This window comes from Pongo pygmaeus, chromosome 20, assembly GCF_028885625.2.
Source record: "Pongo pygmaeus isolate AG05252 chromosome 20, NHGRI_mPonPyg2-v2.0_pri, whole genome shotgun sequence".
NCBI lineage: Eukaryota > Metazoa > Chordata > Mammalia > Primates > Hominidae > Pongo > Pongo pygmaeus.
Window position 1 is genome coordinate 38,026,707 of NC_072393.2, and position 26,458 is coordinate 38,053,164.

The 26,458-nt window shown below is 49.9% G+C and overlaps 2 protein-coding genes across 4 annotated transcripts in view; both read right to left on the minus strand.

Moving 5' to 3' along the window:
- Positions 1 to 4,670, minus strand: part of SLC7A9 (solute carrier family 7 member 9) — a 30,160-nt gene extending 25,490 nt beyond the window's left edge. The window contains exons 1-3 of the mRNA XM_054464677.2: positions 4,565 to 4,670; positions 719 to 866; positions 186 to 428 (exon numbers count right to left, since the gene is read on the minus strand). Of these exons, the coding sequence (XP_054320652.1) occupies positions 186 to 428; positions 719 to 866; positions 4,565 to 4,651 (478 nt within the window). The 5' untranslated portion in view covers positions 4,652 to 4,670. The remainder of the gene's footprint in view (positions 1 to 185; positions 429 to 718; positions 867 to 4,564) is intronic.
- Positions 4,671 to 15,099: 10,429 nt separating this feature from the next.
- CEP89 (centrosomal protein 89) overlaps positions 15,100 to 26,458 on the minus strand; it is a 99,157-nt gene continuing 87,798 nt past the window's right edge. For all 3 annotated transcript variants that reach the window (XM_054464678.2, XM_063657494.1, XM_063657495.1), the window contains 3 exons: positions 23,852 to 23,941; positions 17,939 to 18,108; positions 15,100 to 15,475 (listed from right to left, as the gene is read on the minus strand). In XM_054464678.2, the coding sequence (XP_054320653.1) occupies positions 15,235 to 15,475; positions 17,939 to 18,108; positions 23,852 to 23,941 (501 nt within the window). In that variant the 3' untranslated portion in view covers positions 15,100 to 15,234. The remainder of the gene's footprint in view (positions 15,476 to 17,938; positions 18,109 to 23,851; positions 23,942 to 26,458) is intronic.

Below are 26,458 nucleotides of genomic sequence, written 5' to 3' on the forward strand. Positions count from 1 at the left end.
GCAGCACCCACGGGCCTGGGGGTCCCCAGTGTGCAGCACCCACAGGTACCACAAAGGCTGATGCCAGGCCCTGCCTGGGCTCTCACCAGAGACTTTAGCTCACTGGGAAGGAGCTGAGGGTGGAGTCCCCAGACACCCTCTATACCAGGTCTTTTCTGACCCCTGCCCTGGGCTCGGGTACTCACAGATGGCGGCGGCGGCCAGGCATTTCACAACGATTTGAGGAGGCTTGCAGCCCGCATAGAAGGGCGCGCACACATACTCGGAGAAGCTGAGGCAGATGATGGCGAAGGATGAGGGCTTGATGACGATCAGGCTGGCCCAGGAGAAGAGGTAGGCGGGGATGGGCCCGTAGGCCTCCATCAGGTAAGGATACTCACCACCTGACTTGGTGATCATTGTGCCAAGCTCCGCAAAGCACAGGGCGCCTGGAACACAGACAGGAAGGGCCCACAGGCCCCTTGTGAGGCACTGCCCCAGCCCCAGGGAGCCTTCCTCCCCCTGGAGGCTGCGCTCCTATGGAGGGGCCCACCGTGGTCCGCCCTCGCTGGATGGCCCTGAGCTCCGGCGTTGGACACTCAGTCCAGTCTGATTTACACCTGTTTGCCACACATGTGCTAAGAGGGATACTGGCAGGGTGAGGGCTGGCACAGGTAGCACCTGCCTGGCGTGACCCTGCATGCTTCCGGGGCTGCACCAGGCACCCAAGTCTCTTTACCCAGCGTCGCGAGGACCCCGCAAGCCGCCCATATGATGAGGCAGGGCCCCACAGCTTCCGTGTTGCTGAGCACAGACTTGGGGGAAACGAAGATCCCAGAGCCAATGATGGTGCCCACGATGATGGAGATGCCACTGATGAGGCCCAGCTGGGTGTGGAGGAAGGAAGAGGGCATTAGTGCCATGCCTGGACCCAGTCCAGAAGGCCAGGTACCACCCTCCCTCGGTATGGCCAGGGCAGCCACAGCCAAAGCCCATGCCCCAGACGCTTCCACCCTGAGCAGCTGCCCTGGCAACACCGGGGCACCGCTCCTGGAGCTTTCCTTACATTAACGTGATTAATTATTGTGACAGCCCCGCGAGCTGGCCACACTGTGCCACCCCCATGGTACAGAGGAGGACGCTGAGGCATAGAAAGGTTAGGAGGCTGTCCGGGGTTTACAGCTAGAGAGGGGGAGACCTGGCTCAAGTTCCACGTGCCTAACCATGATCCTGTGCCCTCAATGAAAAGGCTGACTTGGCAACAGCTCGCCAATGAGAAAGGCCCTCGGAATAAGCCTAGAGTCCTGGCCAGAGGCTCCATGCAGGGTGAGCAACGGAGGCCTCCCAGAAACAGAAACATTCGGGGACTCTGAACTTTCTGTGGTGCCATTTTCTTTTATCTTATTTTTATTTACTTATTTATTTAGAGTCAGATCTCTCTCTGTCGCCCAGGCTGGAGCACAGAGGTGAGATCATAGCTCACTGCAGCCTCGAACTCCTGACCTCAAACGATCCTCCCAACTCAGCCTCCCAAAGTGCTGGGATTGCAGGCGTAAGCCACCGTGCCCGGCCCAGTGCCATTTGCTAGGATGTGAGCTTTCTAAGAACAGAACCCAGCTCAAAGAGACACCAGACGGTTCCATTCCTGTGAAGTTCAAGAACAGGTGAAACTAATCCACAGCCATAGGAATTCAGGGCTGGGGCCCTGCCTAGAAAGGGGCACGAGGGAGCTTTCTGGGGTGGTACATCTGTCAAAACTCACCAAACTCAGCACTAAAGATCTGTACATTTCGGCCAGGTGCAGTGGTTTATGCCTGTAATCCCAGCACTTTGGGAGGCCGAGGCAGGCGGATCATCTGAGGTTGGGAGTTCGAGACCAGCCTGGCCAACATGGAGAAACCCCGTCTCTACTAAAAATACAAAAATCAGCCAGGCATTTTGGTGCACACCTGTTCCTAGCTACTTAGGAGGCTGAGGCAGGAGAATCTCTTGAACCCACGAGGCTGAGGTTGCAGTGAGCCACTACACTTACTCCAGCCTGGGTGACAGTGAGACTCTGTCTCAAAAAAAAAAAAAAAAAAAAAAAAACAAAAAACTGCACACTACAATGTATGTAAATTACACACCAATCAAGGAGGCAAAAAAAGTCCAACTCAAGCCCTACTCATAACACTTGTCCTCAGAAGCAGCCCCGGCCAGATCTCCAGAGCCTGAAGTTTCCCGCACCCGTGTTCACCTGTCTGGGAAGAGGCTGGGCTTGGAGTCAGATTGCAGGGATGAGGGGCTCCCAGCTGCAGGCTGCCACCCTGAGGACTCTGCACACACCAGCGGGATCCCTGGGGAGCAGCGTCCGCTTTCAGGGCCAGGGCGCACTTCCAGGACAGGGCGGGGACGGGCTCAGCTCTCCTCCTCATCTCAGCCCTGCCCAGGACTGGCAGTTTGGCTCCAGAATCCTCCCTCCTGCTGAGGGACTGCCTGGGTTCTGATGTGGGTGAGGTCTGCATTCACCCTGAAGCTGCCTGACTGAGGGGTAGACCTAGCTCAGATTTTCGGTTTTTAGAGTCAGGGTCTCGCTCTGTCACCCAGGCTTGGAGTGCAATGGCGCGATCATGACTCACTGCAGCCTCAATCTCCTGGGCTCAAGCGATCCTCCCACCTCAGCCTCCCAAAGTGCTAAGGTTACAGGCGTGTGCCGCCATACCTGTCCCCAGCTCAGAAGACACATCTGGGGATTTCTCAGCTGTGCTCTGTGGCCACTGGGCCCACCAGGGTTCCAAGAGGCCCTTGCTGAGATCAGGCCTGAGACTGGCAGAGAGGGAGAGTGCTGCAGCCCATTGTCTACCTCCTGGGTACCCCAGTCCCAGGCCAAGCCATTCAGGCCATTGCCAGCCCCCTGGTCAAGCCCTAAAGCCTTGGTGCCATCCCTCCTCCATCCCCTCTGCTGCCAGGCATGGGAGCTCTCGGAGGCCCCGCCCACACCTCTGCCCTGGTAGCGGAAGCCATCCTGAGCTCACCTGGGGCTGCCTTTCCTCATCCTAGGAGCCTGAAGCCCTCCCCACCCCTCCATGCTCAGCACCTGCGGCTCCCAACTGCCTGGGACTGGGGCGGTGTGCTGTGTTGAGCTCCTTTCTGCCTTCCCCCCAGCCCCAAGCTCCCTTTCCCTGCAGGCCCAGGGCCAGCCCCAGCTGCTCACTGCAGCCCAACTCAGAGCAGCTGCCCCTGGTAGATGCCTCTAAGACAGAACGGGCTATGCTGGGGGCAGTACTTCCCATCACTACAGCCATTCAGATATAAGAAGGACAGGCATTTAGAGGGGACTCAACCATCAGAATGCCCTCTCTGGCTGAGCACAGTGACTCATGCCTATAATCCCAGCACTTTGGGAGCCTGAGGTGGGAGGAACGCTTGAGCCTAGGAGTTCCAGACCAGCCTGGGCAACACAGCAAGACACTGACTCTACAGAAATAATTTTTTTGAAAAGTTAAAAATTTGGCAGGGCATTGTGGTGCACCCCTGTAGTCCCAGCTACTCAGGAGGCTGAGGCAGGAGGATCGCTTGAGCCCAGGAGGTCGAGGCTGCAGTGAGCTATGATTGCACCACTGCACCCCAGCCTGGGTGACAGAGCAAGACCCTGTCTCTAAAAATTTTTTTTTTTAATTTTTAAAAAGAAGGCCCTTTCTGACCATTCCTGGAAAGGCCATTAGTTTGAACAAAAATATTGGCCCGTCTGGACACTTGCTCAACACACAAAAGCACCTATGTATGAACTTAAAATAATATGCGGGCCAGGCAAGTTGGCTCACGCCTGTAATCCCAACACTTTGGGAGGCCGAGGTGGGCGGATCACTTGAGGCCAGGAATTGGAGACCAGCCTAGCCAATATGGTGAAACCTCGTCTCTACTAAAAATACAAAAATTAGCCAGGCATAGTGGCACATGCCTGTAGTCCCAGCTACTCAGGAGACTGAGGCAGGAGAATTGCTTGAACCCAGGAAGCAGAGGTTGCAGTGAGCTGAGATCACACCACTGCACTCCAGCCTGGGTGACAGAGCAAGACTCTGTCTCAAAAAAAAAAAAAAAAAGAATATGCAGCCGGGTGCAGTGGCACACGCCTGTAATTCCAGCACTTTGGGAGGCTGAGGCAGGAGGATCACCTGAGGCCAAGAGTTCGAGACCAGCCTGGCCAACATGGCGAAACCCTGTCTCTACTAAAAATACAAAAATTAGCCGGGTGTGGTGGCGGGCGCCTAAAATCCCAGCTACTCAGGAGGCTGAGTCAGAAGAATCCCTTGAACCGGGGAGGTGGAGGTTGCAGTGAGCTGAGATGGCGCCACTGCACTCTAGCCTGGGTGACAGAGCAACACTCCATCTCAAAAAAAAAAAAAAAAAAAGATGCAGAGTTTCCTGGCGAGAGGGAAAGAGAAGTAAGTCCAGAGATTATCCCTTTACAGATGTACTTCACAAATCAAAGAGTACATCTTCTGCCGTGTCACTAGGGATCGGCCCGGATTTCACTCCCTGCACCCCTCGTTCAGACGCCTTTGCCTAACCTGCAAAGGGGCTGCCCCACCAGAGACTGCCTTACCTCCTTTTGGAGATTGGTGGTCTTAGGCTCTTGGCTCTGCATCGACTTCTCATCCTCTCTCCGCTTTCTCAGGCCAGTATCCCCCATGTTTCCTCCTGCTGGTTCCAGGAGACTGCAAGGAGGGCGCACAGCTAAATCTTGGTTCAGCAGCAGCAGACAAGATGCAAGTGCAAGCTCGGCCTGGACTAGGGGAGCTGGCTCCAAAAGCACAGTGTTGGTTATTGCCGCAGGTGGGGGCCGCTGCCAGTCCCATAGGGCTCATGCACTGGGCCCCAGAGTCAAAGTCGGTCATTAACATTGTCCAGGCAGGGGAACACAGCTCCCCGCTGCTCTCCAAAGCTCAGCTGCTTGCTTAGCTCTCTCCCAGACAGGCCCCGGGAGCCTCCTGGCCCACGTGCCTGTGCCTTGAAAGTCATTCTACCTCTACGGTCCAACTTCATTTTTTTTTCAAAAGTAAAAAGAAATATTTAACAACATCCTGGGCCGGGCACAGTGTCTCAGGCCTGTAATCCCAGCACTTTGGGAGGCTGAGGTGGGCGGATCACTTGAGCCCAGGAGTTTGAGACCAGCCTGGCTAACATGGCGAAACCCCGTCTCTACTAAAAATGCAAAAAAAAAAAAAAAAAAAAAAAAAAAATTAGCTGGGCGTGGTGGTGGACGCCTGTAATCCCAGCTACTCGGGAGGCTGAGGCAAGAGAAGTACTTGAACCCGGGAGGCAGAGGCTGCAGTGAGCCAAGATCGTGCCACTGCACTCCAGCCTGGGCCACAGAGCGAGATTCTGTTTCAAAATATATATATATATATATAAAATAAAAAAATGAAAATATTGTGGAATGTATTTATCAGAATCAAGTCCAGGTAAGGAGTGTCTGTCTTATAATTCCTTCCCAAGATTAAAGGCACTCCCATACATCACAGATCCACAATACAGGTACTTTTTCTTTGTACTTTTTAAGTTTTTACAATATTTTTTATAAAGACAGGAGTCTCGCTATTTGCCCAGGCTGGCCTCCAACTCCTGGGCTCAAGCAGTCCTTCCACCTTGGCCTCCCAAAGGGCTGGGATTTCAGGGGTGAGCCACCGCGCCTGGCCAGGTACTTTTTCATTGAGTGATGAAAGGAATGAAAACATTGCCAAGGAAACCCAGTTCCAGACTGAACTAGGAGATAACCATGCACCATTGTACCCTCTCTCTAAACAAATTCTCTATCCAGGTCCCGGCCAGGAGAGCCATGAGCCTTTCTATCACCCACTGACCTTACCTTCCTCCGTGACCTTGCAGAGCTGGAGGAGCTGCGGCCCAGCTGACCGCCCGTGCCTGCACGGTCCAACCCTAGGAATGGCCATGTCTTGTGCCCAGGAGCGAAGGAAGTCCAGAAGGTACAGAGGTCAATAAGGGTAATTATTAAACACCTTTTTTGTTTTTGCAATGAAGCTTAGATACGCCACACAAAAAAGGGGAGGGTCAGGCAGACCAATTTCTCTCCAAAACCGTTTTGTTCATTTGTGTCTAGGTCAGATTATTTTTTTTAAAACCAGATGGTCCCAAATCGTCTACACTTTTTACCTAAAGATAAAATAAATTATGCCTTCTTTTATCTTTGGGAATCAGAGGAGATAAACTTTGGAACCAATTCTTTAATTGCCTTAACAGGCTGTATTTAAAACCCAAGTCAGGCAGCTCAAACAGGAACTGCTGTGTGTGTGTAACTCAGCTGTTGGTCAGTTTCCTCCCCGCCCAGGAATTTCCCCCAAGCCACGGGCCTGCCTCTGGCTGAGCCCGTCCCACTCCTCTTTACCAGTGATGGGGCTTCACCACTTGGAATCACAAGCAGGCCTGAGGCAATGCAGGCCCCCGTGTCCTCCCTGCAGCTGCGGCCAAATGCCCATCAGGTTTGGCTGTAGTGCTGTACACGTAGCCATGTCCTGGCTTATCACAAGGGACACAAAACCTTCCCCATCGGGGAAACGGAGGGGGACAGGCAACACAAGGCCAGGAAGCTCTGGTCCCCATCCAGGGCTGCCAGGGTCTGGATCTCTCTGGGAGGGAGCAGAGGTTCTCCCGCACTACAATTGGACCTAGGCTCAGGCGGCAGCCTCAGGGGTCAGCACTAAGCCCTTTCAGATAGGGAAGGAATCACCTTATGAGACCTTATGAGACAGTCTGGCACAGCATAAGCACTACGTCTGAAGCATCGTAGCGGTTACCTTCAGCCAAAACTCTGGTAGCTTTGCCTTGGGCCAAACTTAATTGCATCCCAGATATCAGATGGAAGCAAAGGTCAGGGATGGAAGGAGCTAGGCCAGTCTCTGGGGGTCAGTTTGGGAGCAGTTTGGGGCAAGCAGACCTGAGAGAGGCACAGGTTTCTCTGAAAGCCGTCCGCAGAGCACAGGGACCCTTGGTGTCCCAGAGGCATGGTCCTGATTTAGAAGTTGGTCACCTCCCATCTTGGGAGGGCCCAGCCTGTTTACCTGCCTGCCATGCCCAGAGCGCTGAGCAGAGAGGCTGGCAGCAGGTCCTGCCACCCTAGACAGAACCTGCCCATTGGCTTGCTGGGGTCATTCCTCCTAATGTTGCAGCACTCATCATAGCACCTGGCACAACCATGTTTGCAAAACACTATAGAATACCCCTGGGTCAAAAGTGCTCCTGGCAGGCTGACAGGAAACCACGTGAGGAGGGCAGGGTGGGGCAGTGGTCCCCGCTGAGGCCAGATAGCCCTGCAACCTCACCCACTACCCACATGGGCTCAGGCAGCGCTGCCAGGATCAGGGTCTGAATCTGCAAAGTGGGGCTAGCAACAGGCGCCTCCTCACGGAACACATTGAACTTCCGTGTTCCATGAATGTCCAGGACCAGCCCTCTGGTCTTCCTGGGCCTCTTCCAAGTGCCGAGTTTGGAACGTCGGGGTGTGAGCGTCCTTTGTTAAGTCAGAAACCTCCACTTCAGTTCATTTTGGGTCCACGGTGAGCATTTCTTAAGCCTGTTTCTTAAAGTTGTGTTTTTCACCGCAGTCCCACCCTCTCCCTCCCTTGAATACACAGAAAGTATTCAAGTAATTCTCATAAGCTCTTCCTCATGGAAAATAATACGGATTTCATTTAAAAAGCAAAATTTTCCTCAGTTCTTGAAGACCATTGGTTCATTGTGTATCCAGTGCTTCTGCCATGTGGCTAAAGTTTCACCTCCCTGCTGTCAAATTTTTTTTTTTTAGATGGAGTCTCACTCTGTCGCCCAGGCTGGAGTGCAGTGGCATGATCTCGGCTCACTGCAACCTCTGCCTCCTGGGTTCAAGTGATTCTCCTGTCTCAGCCTCCTGAGTAGCTGGGATTACAGGCATCCACCACCATGCCTGGCTAATTTTTTTATTTTTAGTAGAGATGGGGTTTCACCATGTTGGCCAGGTTGGTCTTGAACTCCTGACCTCAAGTGATCCGCCTGCCTCGGCCTCCCAAAGTGCAAATCCTACTGTCATTTCTACCATTTTTTTATTTTTGAGACTTGCTCTGTCACCCAGGCTGGAGTGCAGTGTCATGATCTCAGCTCACTGCAACCTCCGCCTCCCAGGTTCAAGCGATTCTCCTCCCTCAGCCTCCCGAGTAGCTGGTACTACATGTGTGACAACATACCCGGCTAATTTTTGTATTTTTAGTAGAGACAGGGTTTCACCATGTTGGCCAGGCTGATCTTGAACTCCTGACCTCAAGTAATCCACCTGCTTCAGCCTCCCAAAGTGCTGGGATTACAGGTGTGAGCCACCGCACCCGGCCAACCACTCTATTTCTTAAGTTTCTGCTAAAGACTCTTGGCCTTCATTTTCAACCCGTGCTTTTCCCTTCTGATTGCAAAAATGCTTGCAGTGTGAAGATCTTTACACCATCTACATTTTATCTTATATTTGGTGCACATTTGGTTTCAGTTGGGGAGGGTAAAATGCTTCTCTCCACCCTTCTGGGTTCTTTGGTTGGGCTTCGAATTGAGACTAATGGGAGGAAAACTGTTTTAATTATGTGTATATGCAACAGAGTCCCACAAAACAGGAGACTTGAAGAAGGGCCAAATGACTAAACCCTATATAGCATCCTGAGCTATATAAGGATTAGGGGCTTGGGGCTTCTGGGGCAGGTAGGGACTAGTAATGGGATGGTGAGGGGAGGAAATGCATGGTGAATAAAGGTCGTCTTGTTATGCAGATGTAAGTCTCTCAGGTAATAAAAGTTGTCTCTTCCTGGTACAGATACTTGTACTAATGTAGATTTCCTTCATGACATAAATTTCTTTTGCAAAGGGCAGCTTTTCAGAGCTATACCTGTTGTGTCTGCAGTTTCTCAGATAACCAGCTCAAAATATTCCAAAGAAGTATAATTTGGGGTGATATCTATCTGGTCTCCTACAGTCATATTTTGGGGGTGGTGTGTCCTGAGCCCCAACATTTCCTTCTCCTGTGATGGTTTGTGTCTGAGACAGGGTCTCTTGGTCCCATGCTAGAGTGCAATGGCATGATCACAGCTCACTCCAGCCTTTACCTCTTGGGCTCAAGCGATCCTCCCATTTCAGCCTCTCAAAGTGCTGAGATTACAGGCGTAAGCCATTACACCTGGCCTCCTGTGATGGTTTTAAAGACGTCTTTAATCCCATAGTGTCAGTCCATTTCTGCACAGCCTCTGGGCTGCCCAGCTGGGTGGCTTGTTCTCTAATTCACTGTCCTCGTGACAGAGGCAGGGTCTTGGGCAAACATTCAGGCAGAGGCTGAATCTTCCTTTACCGCTGAAAGCTTGTTCCAGACCTGCCTTCAAGTTTTCACTTTCTCCTATTCATTAAGTTCACTCGGTCTTGTATTCCTTCCCACTGCTGCTGACAGTAGCACTTGGGAATTTGGAGGGGGACCCAAAAGACAGAAATAACTGGCATACTACCACAGATAGAAGAAGTGTTTGTTCTCTTACTACCTGAATTCCAACCAGAAGAACTAGTGATGAGTTAGTGATGTGCAAAGCCTTTCGATGTCAGGGACATGCTATCTAGCCATAAAACAATTAGCAAGGAAAGCATAATTTCAAAACTCTTATCTAGGAACAATCTATGTACATCCAACAACTATTGGAACAGTACAATTCTGCCTTCGAACTTTGTCCATCATTTTTATGTGTTCCAAGTAATATGGTTTTTCATTAAATAACCTGCGTGGGGAAGACAGTTGCAGCATGCTGTCAAAACATGACTTCCCATCCTGCTCCCTTCCCCACCGACCTCGTCACTATTCATGGTCGCTGCCTCTTTTATCAACCACAGTGGCCACACATGATGAAAGTTGTGATCGCTGCTGATTTTGGGGAAAGAGGGTTCTGTGTCATCAAACATCTTTAATAAAGAGTTACTATTTTTGGGGCCAGGTGCTGTGGCTGTGTGCCTGTAATCTCAGCACTTCGTGAGGCCGAGGCAGGGGGATTGCTTGAGACCAGGAGTTTGAGACCAACCTGGGCAACATAGCAAGCCCCTGTCTTTACGAAAAGAATTTAAAAATATTATCCAGGCATGATGGTGTGCACCTATAGTCCCAGCTACTCTTGGGAGGCTGGGGCGGGAGGACTGCTTGAGTCCAGGAGTTCAAGGCGGCAGTGAGCTATGATCATGCCACTGGACTCCAGTCTGGGTGACAGATGGAGACTCTAACATAGGAAGTTACCATTTTTTGTAATCTTGTTTCTGTCTGCCCAGCATCCACAACTTGAGGGAACTGTCCCTTTCTGTGGGACACTGGTGGGCTACCAACCAAAGGACCTCACTTCTCTGGCCACACGGGAGGGCTCAGGATGTCAGCCAAGGTCAGCCAAGAGGCCATTGTCTTCCAGGATTTGCTATCTGAGTGAAGCACAGGGTAGACTGACGGTGTTCAACTACTGAGACCCCCACCCCAAGGCTATTCCGGCTTCTGTCCTTCTCAAAACATGGTGGAAGCCACACAGTGTACATTGCCAAAATATTTCCTTCTTTCCCTTAACATTGGGCAGTATAGTTTCTGTTGCTTGCAACCCAGCCCTGGTATGCTACATATACTACAATGGACCCTTCACTTTCAAAGAATTATTCTTTAATAAAATACTCAGGACCCTCCTGACCAGGTGAAATAGATGCTTCAGATTCCTGATGACCCAAGGCAGCAATGCTCTCACCTCAGTGCACTCTCCCTCTCTCATCCATACCCTCTGTAGAGTGCTGACACACGGGTGGACTGTGGAACAAGGGGATGGCGGCCCAGAGCACCCAGCACAGACACAGGGAGCCAGCCTGGGTCCTCAGCAGCAGGTGGCATGCCCAGATCCAGGAAGCAGCCTCATGCGCTCCGTAGGTTTGAAGTCTCCATAGCCCAGCCTGGGTCCTCACTACCTCTGTCCTGTTGTTTGCAGACATTGGGCCTGCAAACAGCCCAGCAGGGCCCTGCAGGTGAATATCAACTACAAAAGCCGCCCTTCTTCTTTCTCTCCAAAACCCTCCTACCCAGTCCACCCCTAGTCAAAAATAAGGAAAAGAGCCGAGCCTGAGGCTGGGGATGGTGGCTCATGCCTGTAATCCCAGCACCTTGGGAGGCCGAGGTGGGCGGATCACTTGAGGTCAGGAGTTTGAGACCAGCCTGGCCAATGTGGCAAAACCCTGTCTCTACTAAAAATAAAAAAAAATTAGATAGGCGTGGTGAGACACACCCTGTAATCCCAGCTATTCTGGAGGCTGAGGTGGGAGAATTGCTTGAACCTAGGAGGTGGAGGTTGCAGTGAACCGAGATCGCACCACTGCACTCCAGCCTGGGTGACAAAGCAAGACTGTCTCAATTAAAAAAAAAAAAAAAAAGAGCCGAGGCTGGAAGGGCAGCAGGTTTCCTGCCCAGCTTTGGGGCCATGGACTCACACCTTGAGAAAACCAAGAGAGGCCCAACGAGCTGTACCCATCCCCTCTCCCACTCCTGGCTGCAGCCACTCCTTACCTGTGGACCCCCGCCCAGCTGTGACCCAGCAGAGAGGTGCCACAAATCTGGGCACACTGAGCCCTCCCCATGCCGCCCAGCTAAGTTTTGAGTGGATGATGTTTCCAGTCTTACTCAAGAATTCAGATGTCAGCCCAGCCCCATCCCAAGAGGCTCAGCCTCCTGCTGTGGGCTCTGTATCCGGCTCAAGCCCTCCCTGCTGGAAGAGCTGCCCAGGCCCAGGGAGGGCTCTCCTGAGCCACCCACACTGGGGCCTGTGCCTTTCATTCCCGCCGACGATACAGGTAGGGGAGGGGGTGAGGAGCCAGTGACAGCTGCGCTCCAGAGGCTAAATGCTAGGCCACCCTTGGCCTTAAATCTCTGTCCTCTCAACACAGTTATTGACAACACCACCAAGCGCTGATGAGGATGCGGAGCAACCGGAACTTGCGCAGAGGTTGGTGGTGGGAAAGTAAAATGACACAAACACTCAGGAAGCAGGCCTGGGTGTTATTTCTCTTTTAATTGTCTATATAACAAAATCCACTGTTGTCACTGTTTTCCAGCATATAGTTCAGTGGCATTAAGGGCATTCAGGACAGCTCTCATGACAGACTCACACCCACATGCACACCTGGTGCCCCAGCCTGCTTTGTCCACTGTCTCCATTTCCCCAGGGCTGCTTTTACTTTTTATTTTATTATTTTCGAGACAGGGTCTCACCCGGTTGCCCAGGCTGGAGTGCAGTGGCGTGATCATAGGTCACTGCAGCCTCAACCTCCCAGGCTCAAGTGATCCTCCCACCTCAGCCTCCTGAGTAGCTGAAACCATAGGTGCCACCACCATGCCCAGGGCTGCTTTTACATAATGGCAAAGCCAGCAAGGCTCACTCGAGTGCCTGGGTCATGTTCTACAGCTGCTTGACCAGGAATCTTCCAGTGCCATATGAAACCTCACCAGGAACAAGAAAGAGAAGGGTTCCCTGCTCAGACCAGACACTTGCAGCATGGGGAAGGAGGAGCCCCTCCCAGCAGACCCAGTTCTCCTCTGTGCAGTCCGGCCTTATTTCCCGCCCAAGCTCCGGCCAAACCCCCTCCTGCTGCTCTGAGTGCCTGCTGTGCTCCTGGGGGCCCTATCCACCCTTCTGTAGCTCCTGAAACCTTGTCCACTCTGCAAGGGCCAGGGCGTTCCAGTTCCTTCCAGAAGCACCCCAATGTTTCTGTCCTTTCCTGGAACCTCACAAGCGCCTGGGTGCCTCTCTGCCTTGCCTGCCCCGCCCTTCTTGGCATCCTGGACTCGTGGCTTCTCTGCCCATTTCCTATGGCACCCAGCAGGAGGCTGGGCAGAAGATAGGGTCTGTGGGACACCTGCCCTTGCCCTGGTCACAGTGCCATTCAGGAGTCCCCACACTTGCAAAGTACGTTTGCACTGTGTGAAAAACTTAAAGCAGAAACATAAGAACAAAAGTGGACACTTCTCAAAAGAATAAAATGTTTGCATAAAAGGCAGAAAGACAGGGATGTCAACAGTGGTTCTCTAGGTCACGACGGCAGCAGCAGCGTTCCTGCTGACAAGCACCCCTGCCCCGCGCAGCCACGCTGGGCTGCCGCCACCTGTCAGCCTGTCTACAGGAGGCTGCAGAACGGCCGTAAATGCCTTTGAAATAGCATCACAGTTATTTGTTAGGTCATCTCCTAGGGAGATGATACACAGTTTTCAATCCCGTTGAGTCTTTCTACCGCTTGTAAAATAAAATAAAATTACAATGATTCAACTGTTGACAAGCTTATAGAGTCATAAAGGAACTATGACTTTCTATCTCACCCTTCCGTCTGGCAATCAAAGATCACATGTAGAACTTCTACACATGACCGAGGACCAGTACTGGGGCCTCCTTCCCACCTGAAACAAGACGGGACTTCACTGCGAGGGGCTCTGAAAAGGAGATGCTGCAGGGTGCCACCCCTGAGTCCCACAGTTAGGGTCCTTTGTAGCCCAATGTCCCCAAGTCCCTCCAGCATGCCTGGGACTGAATGGTTCTGAGCGGCTGGGGTAATTTTCCTGAGGAGGTGGCACATCATCTAACACACATGGGACAGAACCATGGCCCCCCTGGTATGTTTCTTGGTGGTGGCAGTGGGGCAGGGACTCTATCTTAGCTCCAAGCCAGGGCTCTCATTACATGGGTGGGGAGCTGTGTGGCTCCAGAATAAATTACCTTCCCAGACCAGGCGCAGTGGCTCATACCTATAATCCCAACACTTTGGGAGGCCTAGGCAGGAGGATTGCTTGAAGCTAGACGTTTGAGACCAGCTTGGGCAACATAGCAAGACCCCATCTCTTAAAAAAGAAAATTTTTTTTTTTGAGACAAAGTCTCACTCTTGTTGCCCAGGCTGCCCAGGCTGGGGTGCAATGGCGTGATCTTGGTTCACTGCAACCTCTGCCTTTCAGGTTCAAGCAATTCTCCTGCCTCAACCTCCCAAGTAGCTGGGATTACAGGCACCCACCACCATGCCCAGCTAATTTTTGTATTTTTAGTAGAGATGGGGTTTCACCATGTTGGCCAGGCTGGTCTCGAACTCCTGGCCTCAGGTGATCCGCCTGCCTTGACCTCCCAAAGTGCTGGGATTACAGGAGTAAGCCACCATGCCTGGCCTACAAAAATTTTTTTTTACAAAATTAGCCAGGCATGTTAGTGTATACCTGTCATCTCACCTACTCGGGAGGCTGGGAAGGGAGGATTGCTTGAGCCTGGAGGTCAGGGCTGTGGTGATTACACCACTGCATTCCAGCCTGGGTAACAGAGTGAGACCCTGTCTCAAAACAAACAAAAATAACAACTAAACAAAAGAGAATAAAGTACTTGCTCAGGAGGATAGAGAAGGGCTAGGGGAGAGGGCAGAAAAGGTTTATACAACTTAGAGGGCATGAACAGCAGCACCTTGGTTTTTTTTTTTTACCAAACAAGAAAAGGCCCCCAGAGCTCATGCACAGCTATCATCAGGGCCGCTGCCATGGCCTGGCTCCTCGGGTGACACTTCCCCATCTGACACATGGCATGAGGGCTCAGCTGCCCGTCCAACCCTTCCAGCACTTCCCAGCTGCAGACCTAGGAGCTGGAAGGCAGGCCCGCTCAGCAGGCCACCTACTCACCAGAGCAGTGGGTGTCATAGAGCTCATCTCAGTGGCAATGTGGCCAGAGAACATGCCCTGGCTAAAACATATTTCAGCAGCACGTTATTAAAATAAAGCACAATGGGCCAGGTGCAGTGGCTCTCATGTGTCATTCCCGCACTTTGGGAGGCCAAGGCAGGAGGACAGCTTGAGGCCAGGAGTTCAAGACCAGCCTAAGCAACATAGCAAGACCTCATCTCAACAAAAAAGAAAAAAATTAGCTGGGCCTGACGGTGCACACCTGAGGTCCCAGCTACTCAGGAGGCTGAAGCAGAAGGATCTCCAACATGTTTGAGGCTGCCGTGAGCTATGATTGCACCACTGTACTCCAGCATGGGCAACACAGTGAGACCCTAGCTCTGAAAAAAAAAAAATTTAAAAAATAAAGCAAAATGTTATCAATGGATTAAACTCTGAGACCATTTACTTCTTCCCTGCCGCGCAGCGTTCAGTGGGCTTACGCACCTCCGGCTGCCACCATGGGCTGCCCTCCAGGGAAGGCCTGTGCGAGGCAGACCTTTCAGGCCAGAGGAGCCTACACCACGGGCTCCCGCAGATTCTGGCAGGTGGGGGCAAGAGTCTTCAGGTCATAGGAGCAGACATCGCAGCCGTCCAGCAGGTCTGCCTGAGAGACGCCATTGAGGCTGGGGGCCACCATAGCTCTGGGGTTGTCCTGCACGCCTGTCCTCGTGAGTGTGTCCTGGAGAAGTTCTCGGATTCTTCGGTTTTCCCTGAAGGTAGATTCCCAAATAACTTCAAGTTCACCTTCCATTTCTCTGAGGGAAATAAGTTTAAAATGGCACAATTTTAAAAATAATATAGAGCCCATATGAATCCCAAAGTAGCAAGAACTCAAAACAGAAGAACGCTAATGGCAGGGAACAGAGCCCTCGGTGCCTGGGTTCTGAAGCAAGCGCTCAGTGTGGAATGAAGCGGCTGGTGCCCTGGGAATGGGGAGCAGCAGGACAGCCCAGGCTGGGGCTCAGTGTGGAATGAAGCGGCCAGTACCTGGGAATGGGGAGCAGCAGGACGGCACAGGCATTTCTCTTCCCTCTATATTCTGCCCTTGACCTTGGTGCCAGTGCAATCCCTGTTTTCTCTCAAGAATGAACTTGGGCGTGTTGAATAAGGAACTGCAGGAACTGCAGGGCTGGCCTTGGCCAGCCAGACGCTCTAGCACGATGGCCTGGCCGCAGGCACCCACACAGCCCCTCCTGTGTCCCGTCTGCTTGTCCACTGTGACCTCGCCAGCACTCAGCGAACTTCCACAGGTCTTCCACTCCATACAGCCCAGAGCTAAGAGCGAGTCAGGGGGTGAGGTGGGGGACCTGAGGAGATAGACTCATTGCCAAGATGGAGAAGATTGGCCTGGCCCATGTGCCGGGATGGGGAGGCCCTGAGGGACCGAGTCATGTGAGGTTGGAAAGAGCCACACGGCAGCGTTTCCAGAACCAGGATGCAGTGCCCTGTGGTGTGCTGGGGAGACAGGACAGATGAAGGTGGCCACATCCTCACAGGGCCACAGTCCACTGGGAATAGACCAGGACACCAGCCACACCTCACAAGGTGCTGAGCCCCATCGGGGAGCATGGCCAGGCTGGAGAGGCCAGCTCCTTCCCGGACACTGCCAGATGGTTCTGGAAAATGTTGGAAACTGGATTCGCAGGTGGACTTCACACCATGGTTTAAAGAGCGGGACACTGAAGTTCAGGGAGGCCAGTGATGTGCCCACTTGGCCAGAATCACTTTTCTTATGAACGTTCCTTCCTTCCAAGGCCCCTGATGCCCACTGTGTGGTGAGAACAACTTAATTAAACTATGTCTAAAAAAGCCCCAGCCTGGGCAACATGTGAGACCTCATCTCTACAAAAAACTTAAAAATTAGCTGGGCCCACGTGGTGGCATGCAGCTGTATTCCCAGCGACTCCAGAGGCTGAGGCAGAAGGATGACTTGAGCCCAGAAATTTGAGGCTGCAGTGAGCTGAGATTGTGCCACTGTACTTTAGCCCAGGCAACAGAGCAAGACCTTGTATTTAAAAAAAAAAAAAAAAAAAAAAAAACCCCAGACTTTGGTTTTCTGAAGATATTTGGTAAATTATAGCAATCATGTTTAAATGTATGGTTGAACTCGAAAGAACAGGCAGTCTCTAAGGGCAGAAAAAATGAAGCCTAAACTGAAACCAAAGTGGCAGACAAAGTATTAGTTGCTTTGAGGACAAAAGTCAATGCCAAACTCTGGATGTCTGTAGACTGAGCGATCATGCAGATCAAGAGTGACAGAAAATCTCAGGGCCCACTCTTGTCCAAGTTTCTCTTCCTCCTAGAGGCACTGTGAAGGCAGGTGAGTGGAGGATGTGAAGGACCCTCAAAGAAAGGAGGGGTGGGTGGGAGACCTGCAGATCTTCAAAGGAAACCTGTTCTGAAAGGCCAGGCATCGCCTGGAGACCAGAGCCACCGGCCTGCTCTCAAATGGATCTGGAGTGTGAGTCTACACTGTTCCCCATGAGTGGGGATCCCCAGGCCCTGACTGCAGTGAATGAAGAGTTTAAAAAAGTTGGGCACAGTGGCTCATGCTCGTAATCCCTGCTACTTGGGAAGCTAAGGCAGGAGGATGGCTTGAGCCCAGGAGTTTGAGGCTGCAGTAAGCTATGATCACACCACTGCACTCCAGCCTGGGCAACAGAGCCAGACCCTGTCTATAAGTAGTAATAATAATAATAATAGAAATAACAGAAATAAAATACCTAATCAAAAATTAATAAAATCTCTCAAAAAAATGAAACAAAACTGGCTCATGCCTATAATCCCAGCTATACTCAGGAGGCTGAGGTGGGAGAACCGCTTGAATCCGGGAGGTGGAGGTTGCAGTGAGGTGAGATCGTGCCACTGCACTCCAGCCTGGGAGACAGAGTGAGATGCTGTCTCAAAAAATAAAATAAAAAGAAAGTGAGACAAAATAAAAATATCAGTGAGGTGGAAGGCAGCAGAAAAAAAGAGAAAGGCAATTAGAGGTGTGCATTGATTCTGGAAGTCCAATTCAAACAAGAGGAATTTTTAGAAGAATAAAGAAGATGAGGAGCAAATAAAACTCGAGACCAATATTACATTCAGATAAGAGTAAAATGTAGAAACAAAATTAAACAACGGAACAAATAAAACAGGCCCAGAGGGTTTTAGCAGAACCCTCAATCAAACATTCAGACATCCCTGCGGGCCATGGCGCAGGGCGCACACCCCACCTGTTCTGCTGCAGCGCCTGGTCCAGCACCTCCTGCTTGTCCTTCAGCACCTGGTGCAGGTGCCGCATCTCCTGCCGGTACTGGGCTGTCTTGCCGGCGAAGTCCTCCTGCTGCTCCAGCAGACGGTGACTGATGTCCCCCAGCTTCAGTGCTGCCTGCTTCTTGTAGCCCTGGTCAGGAGAAGGACTCTGTGAGTGAGGGATGCTGCCAGGTCAGGGTGGACGGTGCCTCCTGGCTGCGCTCTCTACCCACTCCTTGTGTGTTAGAGCCTTTAAAATCTAGTAACCCCGGATAAGTTTGATCTGGGATTGCAAGTCTGGATCATAAAAGTCATAAAAAGTGATAAAAGAATTTCAAGTACAATAAAATCAAATTTTAATGTATATAAAGCCTAGTTCCTTATATGCTATAAATAAATGAAAACAAAAAATATCACCATGGGGCACAGCGGTTCATGCTTGTAATCTCAGCACTATTACAGGCTGAGGCAGGCAGATCACTTGAGGTCAGGAGTTCGAGACCAGCCTGGCCAACATGGTGAAACCCTGTCTCTATTAAAAATACAAAAATTAGCCAGGCGTTGTGGTGCACGCCTGTAGTCCCAGCTACTTGTGAGGCAGAGGTGGGAGGATAATTTGAACCCAGGAGGCGGAGGCTGCAGTGAGTGTGATCGTGCCACTGCACTCTAGCCTGGGTGACACAGTGAGACCCTGTCTCAAAAAAAAAAAAAAAAAAAAAAAAAATTACCATCACAGAACAAACTGGATGTTCTTGCAAATTAATCTACAACTGTATTTTTTTCCAGGACAACTTTTATCCCTGCTTCAACTGGTAACCTAAGAACTAATGCTGCCACTGGTCAGCACTGTTTCACCTTGACAAGACAGCCTCATCGAAGAATCCAACAAGGGCTGTCACTCTCTGTCACCAAACAGACAGCTGAGAGAAAGCCTGCCATTTACTTTCCTTCTTTCATTTTTACTGTATAGTACTGAAGGTTCTGAATTGTCTTGTGAGCATTTTTTTCTTTTTTTTGAGACTATAGAGTCTTGCTCTGTGGCCCAGGCTGGAGTGCAGTGGTGCGATCTCGGCTCACTGCAAGCTCCGCCTCCCAGGTTCACGCCATTCTCCTGCCTCAGCCTCCTCAGTAGCTGGGATTACAGGCACCCGCCACCACGCCTGGTTAATTTTTTTGTATTTTTTTTAGTAGAGATGGGGTTTCACCGTGTTAGCCAGGATGGTCTCGATCTTCTGACCTCGTGATCCGCCTGCCTTGGCCTCCCAAAGTGCTGGGATTACAGGTGTGAGCCACCGTGCCCCACTGAGCATTTCTAAAATTATTGTCACAGAGTCTGACATGTAGTTCCACAGACTCATTTTTTTATAAGAAACTCTGACACTCAGTTTATACGTTCTCTCTGACCCAAGAATTGTTTAGTGCACAGTTTTTACACTTCCAAGTGAAATAACTTTTTGTTTTCTGATTTTGCTTATTAATTTCTGTTTTTAATATTTGTGATCAACAAATGCTGGCCGGGTGCAGTGGCTCATGCCTGTAATCCCAGCACTTTGGAAAGTTGAGGCGGGCAGATCACCTGAGGTCAGGAGTTCGAGACCAGCCTGGTCAGGAGTTCGAGACCAGCCTGGCCAACATGGTGAAACCCTGTCTCTACTAAAAATACAAAAATTAGCTGGGCGTCGTGGCGCATCTGTAGTTCTAGCTACTCGGGAGGCTGAGGCAGGAGAATCACTTGAACCTGGGAGGCAGAGGTTGCAGTGAGCCAAGATCACGCCACTGTACTCCAACCTGGGTGACAAAGTAAGACTCTGTCTCAAAACAAAAAACAAATGCCTACATTATTTTTACTTTAGGGATTTATTGAGGCTTTGTAGCCAAGCAATGATCAATTTTTGTGTCTTTTATATATATGTAAATATACCCTGTTGATTATGTTGTTAAATCTTCTATTTTCTTATTTTGTTTAACATCTTGATCAGTCTTGGATTAAGAGAGGTGGATTATAGCTCCTATTACCAAGTTTCCATTTTTCTTTGTATTTCCTGTAGTCTACACTTCATAAATTTGCTGCTGTGTTATTTAATGCATAGATACAATTACTATAGATGATGATGATGACGATGATGACGACGATGACGATGACGATGATTATGTAGACAGGGTCTCACTATGTTGCCCAAGCTGGAGTGCAGTGGCTATTAACAGACCTGATCATGCTGCACTACAGCTTTGAACTCTTAGACTCAACTCAAGTGATCCTCCTGCTCAGCCTCCTCTGCAGGGACCCACACACCCAGCTCATACTATATATTATTAACTGTAGTCTTTTGGTATTATAAAAATCTCCCCTTTTTTTTGGTATCATTTAGTGCTTTTGGTCTGAATTCTATCTTGGCATATGTTAAGATTTCGACCTTTACTTTCTTTGTGTTTGCAGAAATCTGGGTTATCTCTACCCATCCTTTCAATTTAAATCCTTCACGAACACTTTGTTTTAGGTTGTCTCTTGGGTCTAGTGTGGAATAGCATTTTGCTTTATGAGCCAATCAAAAAAATATTGTTTTCCCTAATGGGCGAATTAAGCTAGTTTACATTTACCTATAGGACACATTTGTTTGGTCTCAATTTTGTTATTTTATGTTTGGTTGTTTTATCTACATATTTTTAAAATATTTTAAACTAATGTAGTCTTTTTCTTTGCTTTTTTGCTGTTATAATTCTACCATTTAAAAAAATTAAAAAAAAATTTTTTAGAAACAGGATCCTGCTCCATGCTCTGTCCCTCAGGCTGGAGTGCGGTGGTGAGATCATAGCTCACTACAGCTTTAAAGTCCTGGGCTCAAGATCCTCCTGCAGAGTTGGGACTACAGGCGCTGGCCATCAAGCCCGGCTAATTTTAAACTTTTTTTTAGAGATGGGGTCTCTATGTTGCCCAGGCTGATCTTGAACTCCTGGTCTCAAGCGATCCTCCTACTTCAGCCTCCTGAGGAGCTGGGATTATAGGCATGTGCCACTCTGCCCAGCTCTAATTCCACTATTTAGGAATAAAGCTCGATTCTTGTGGTTGGCTTTATTCTTACACCTTTATATTATATGTTCTTAGTCCCCTCTCTTTAGATCGTATCCATTGTTACCCTAACAAAAGTAACAATACATTAGCTCATGACAATGTTTCCTTCACTTTTCCCCTCCTTCTGTTCACCTGCTTAAGTATACCACTTGGTTTTTCAGCTTTAATGATATCCCTTGACTTTTATTAACTATGAAGAAATCAGCAAGTGTAATCTACTTTCTACCTTCCTTCACCCTTTGCCCATCAGTTTCCTTGGTTGTATTATTACTACATTGTCAGAAAACATTTACATACAATTCTATCAGCCTTATCCCCGCTGTAAGTCTTATTTCACAGTTAAATATGTTCTTCGCTTACTATAAGTTAATTTTGCTGAAGTTTCCCCAATTACTTCTTGGTTGGCAGGACTCACTGTTGAGACAGGGTCTTGCTCTGTTGCCCAGGCTAGAGTGCAGAGGCATGAACATAGCTCACTGCAGCCTCAAACTCCTGGGCTCAATCAATCCTCCTACCTCAGCCTCCTGAGTAGCTGGGACTACAGGCATGTGCCACCAAGCCTGGCTAATTGCTGTATTTTTTGTAGAGACTGGGATCTCCCTATGTTGCCCAGGCTGGTCTCAAACTCCTGGGCTCAAGTGATCTGCCTGCCTTGGCCTTCCAAAGTGCTTGGATTACAGGCATGAGTCACTGCGCCGGGCCATTTTCTTTATCTTGAAGTTGTATGTCTTGATGTCAATTTTCTGGGTCCATTCTGTGTCAGTTTTCCCTAGGTACATAATGTACCCTTTCAGGACGTAGATTCAAGTCTTCTTTTATTTCAGAAAGGTTTTTATGAGTTACGGTTTAGAGCAGAATAAGCCACTGTTTTGGTTTCTTCTTCGGAGGCTCTAGAAGTCAGTCTCTTAGATCTCCATCACTTTCCACCGAATCCTTTGCACATCTCCATTTCCACTTTCCTGTCTGTCTTTCTCGTTTCTAGCTGCATATCCCTTATTGTGCTGTTACGGCATCTGTCTCCATAGAATTCAGACTGCATTTCTTAAACGGCTTCTCTTTCCCTTTTATTTCTTCCCTGGGTCACGTCAGTTCCATCCCACGCCCTCCTGGGCCTGGCTGCCTCTTCCTGAGGTCCTGTGTCTCTGCTCTGTGACATTTCTTCCTGGCTCTGACTGCCTCTTGAAGTCCTGTCTCTCCAGCTGTCTCCAGCTCTCTAGCCAGCTACCTAGCAGTTCACTTTGGAGTATAGTTTTGATCTCCTTTGCGGCAACACTTTTCCTGATAAGTTTTCAGCAGTTTTCGTCAGTAGGAACTTATGCTTCTATTTTTCTTCCTTTTCCTTAAACTGTTTTTATATGAAGGCCTCTGAATTCCTCTGGGATGAGAGGAGGTTCCTGGGAGGGTGGGAGCGACAGTTGGGCCAGGGTGTCCTTCCAGGCTTCCCATGTTCCCGCCACCCTCCACCTTGCAGCCCCGTCTCCCGCTCTCTGAATTCAGCCTGGTTCAGAGGGGCTTCTGCCTGCATCCCTCAGTTCCCAGATCTCGTCACAGCCCCGGATTTCCAAGGTGATGTCCTCCCTTTGAAGCGTGATATTTTGCAGGGATTTCCTGAGATGTCACCTCTGGATTTCTCAAGCCTTTTCTCTTCACTCCCCCCGAGGCCCTGGCCTATCTACCTTGGGGCCTGCTGACAGGTGTCTCCTCCGGGTGAACTGGTTTTACTATTCCTGTTCCGATAAATGGTAACGCTATGGATTCCCCAAGCAAGGCCAACTACTCCAAGGATCACTCCTTCTCTTTTGGAAGTAAAAAGCAGGAAAACTAGAAAAAAAAGAAAGAAAGAAAGAAAAAGAAAAAACCCTACAGGGGGGATTTTAAATGACTCAATACTTCTATGCCGAGTCCCCTCATAAACAGCATGGCATATCCCCTTTCCTTTCAGCCTTTTTTTTTTTCCTTAAAGAGACAGGGTCCCTGCCAGGTGAGGTGGCTCATGTCTGTAATCCCAGCACTTTGGGAGGCCGAGTCAGGCAGATCACTTGAGCTCAGAAGTTCAAGACCACCCTGGGCAACATGGCAAGACCTCATCTCTAAACAAACAAAAAAAATAGCCAGACACCATGGTGCTTGCCTGTAGTCCCAGCTACTTTGGAGGCTGAGGGAGGAGGATCCATTGAGCCCGGGAGTTCGAGGCTGCAGTGACACATTGTCATGTCACTGCACTCCAGCCTGGATGACAGAGTGAGATCCTGTCTCTCCTTTTATTGGTGTTTTTTGTTTTGTTTTGGTTTGGTTTTGGTTTTTTTTGAGACAGGGTCTCACTCTGTCACCCAGGCTGGAGTACAGTGGTGTGACCTTGGCTCACCACAGCCTTGAACTCCTGGGCTCAATGGATCCTCCCCCGTCAGCCTCCCGAGAAGCTGAGACTACAGGCAAGCACCACCACGCCTGGCTAACTTTTTAAATTTTTTGTAGAGATTGGGGTCTTGCTATGTTACCCAGACTGGTCTCAAACTCCTGACCTCAAGCGATCCTCCTGGCTGGGCCTCCTGAGTCACTGAGATTACAGCGTGAGCCACTGTGCCTTGCTTCATATCCTTTTTTCTTTAACAGCTGTGCAGTATTTTATTGTGTGAATGAACCAAAGTTTATTGAATGAGGTGAGAGGTGCTATTCTGCCAGCAAAACCTTACAATACTTTTACTCTGTGGACTATTAGTGACGCACATGCAAAAGGTGTCATTTTCTTAAACACAAAAATCCACAGCAGCGAGCCTGCATTCCCATATGAAAATGAAATCTCCGAGGCCAAATAACCACTTACCTTGACTTTTTCCTCTAACTTTCCCAGGCGAATGTTGCTTTTGATGACTTTGTTGAGCACTCCATCCTTCTCACTTTCTAAACATTTTGCCTAAGGAGAAGGGTGATAAATGGGCTCTCAGTTTTACAGAAAAATTGAAATAACAAACAATTATTTTGCAAAGAGTGTTACTGCTACTGCTCACAAGTAATCTTCATTCTGAAACCTGTCCTGCCTCAACCACTTCCCCGCCCACTGTGTGAAGGCCTGGACCTCAGGCCAACAGATGAGGACGGGCAGGAACAGGGCATGTGGGGTGCCCTGCTGGGCACAAAGAGAAGAATTCCAGCCCCACAGACCAGGGGAATGGGAGAGGCTGCAAAGGTTTCCAGAATGCCTCTCTACTCTTATGGAATCTATCTTTCCTTCAATCGCATCCAAGGAATAAGTGCCAAGAGGCCAATCAACTCATAACTTGACTCATTTGAACAATTTCAAAATTAAGGATAATGTAATATGAACGCACAATGCCGTTTCTCCAAGCCATACATGAAAGGCAATACATCTGGGAGAGATGACATCATTTGAAATTGAATGATTTAAACTAATATTCAGGTTGGACATGACCTGCTACATTCTATAAATTAACTACTTCAGATGCTAAAATAAAATAAGTAATGGTGAGCATTCTTTCCAAGGTAGGCTAGTGGTGACAAGTTTGATTTTCCAGAAGGAAAGCTAAGTCACAGAGAAATTGCTCCAGGTCACACGGAAAATCCACCCTAGAAGCAGGATTTAAAAAGACCTCAGGCCAGGCTTGGTGGTGTGTGCCTGTAGTCTCAGCTACTCGAGAGGCTGAGGCACGAGAATGGCTCGAACCCAGGAGGCGGAGGTTGCAGTGAGCTGAGATCACGCCACCGCACTCCAGCCTGGGTGACACAGCGAGACTCTGTCTCAAAAAAAAAAAAAAAGATCTCAGTATCTCAGACTATTGTGTCTCCCACAAAAATGTGATAAATGCAAGATGGTGCAGTCATACTTGAGGAAACTGAAAGTGATTTTTTTTTTCTCTTTGTTTGTTTTATTTATTTATTTATTTTTTGAGACGAAGTCTCGCTCTGTCACCCAGGCTGGAGTGCGGTGGCGCGATCTCAGCTCACTGCAACCTCCGCCTCCTGGGCTCAAGAGATTCTCCTGCCTCAACCTCCCGAGTAGCTGAGACTACAGGCGCGCGCCACCATGCCCAGATAATGTGGGGAAACTGAAAGTGATTTGTAGCCAGGGGTCATCAGCGGAAACTTCCCAAGGCAGAGTGGAGTCCTCCCGCTGTTGGTGTATGTACAGGGTTGGGCGCAGGCTCTCACGAGGTCCTGGAGACCAAGACGGGGTAGGGCAGGAGTACATGGCTCAGTCCTAGGACAGGGCAGAGACTGACAGAGCAGCCAGTAACACCCCTGGACCTGGCTAGAGGGGCTGACCTAGGCACTCCCAGGGTCAAGGGGCCTGCAAGGCCATAGGGATGTGTCCACTCCAGACCTGGCTACACAGGACCAAGAGCTCTGCCCAGACGTCCTGGCAGCTCCCATGCCTCTCCCTGCATGGACAGCAGGTGTCTGCTTGGACACAAAAGTCCCTGGTGACAGGTGGAGCCAGGATGGAAGACAGCAGCTCTCCCACACCCTACATTTCCGCTTTGACTCTGAGGGGCCTGAGGATTCTAAACTTGACAGCCAGGCCATGATAAAGGTCAAGGCAGGAGAAGGGAACATATTTCACATTTTACTAACAGTCTGTTGGCGCAACGAGTAACTTTTAAATATCTGGAGACAGTAAGTGGCCTCCATTTGTATTTCTGTCCTGGGCCGAGAGGGGAGTGTCTGAAGGTCTGGGAGGATCCTGACTTCATCGTGGAAGCCTGTGATACTCCCTGGCCCATGTGAGAGGCATGGGGCCTGCACCCCAGGAACCGGGATTCCCTGCACGTCCTGCCCTACAAACAAGACGTCTTCGCGTTTACAGTGGCCTCAACATGTGGCGGGCAGGTTCCCAGGAAATCTGTGGATGAAAGGGTTTGTTCGGCCCTTTAGATTTTTCAGCAAGCTTTCTCTTGCCCTCTCCATGTCCCGGTGAGGAAGGCCAGCACACACAGCAGGAGGGGAAATGGGCACTTAGTGCTACCACAGAGTGCCAGGGTTCAGCTGCCTTTCAGAGGGGCAGCGCAGGGCCAGACACCTTGAGTGCCTTCAAGGCTCCATCCATGCTGCGTCAAAGTCAAACTGCTTTCTGGAAGGCTCTGGAAAGGACTCAGAAGTCACCAGTAAAGTATGGCCAGACTGACCACACTCTTATCAGCAATTATTGTAATTTAAAAAACTGTTTTCCGCCGGGCACGGTGGCTCATGCCTGTAATCCCAGCACTTTGAGAGGCTGAGGCGCACAAGGTCAGGAGATCGAGACCATCCTGGCTAACATGGTGAAATCCCGTCTCTACTTAAACTACAAAAAAATTAGCCAGGTGTGGTGGCATACACCTATATTCCCAGCTACTCAGGATGCTGAGGCAGGAGAATCGCTTGAACCCAGGAGGTGGAGGTTGCAGTGAGCCAAGATCGTGCCACTGCACTTCAG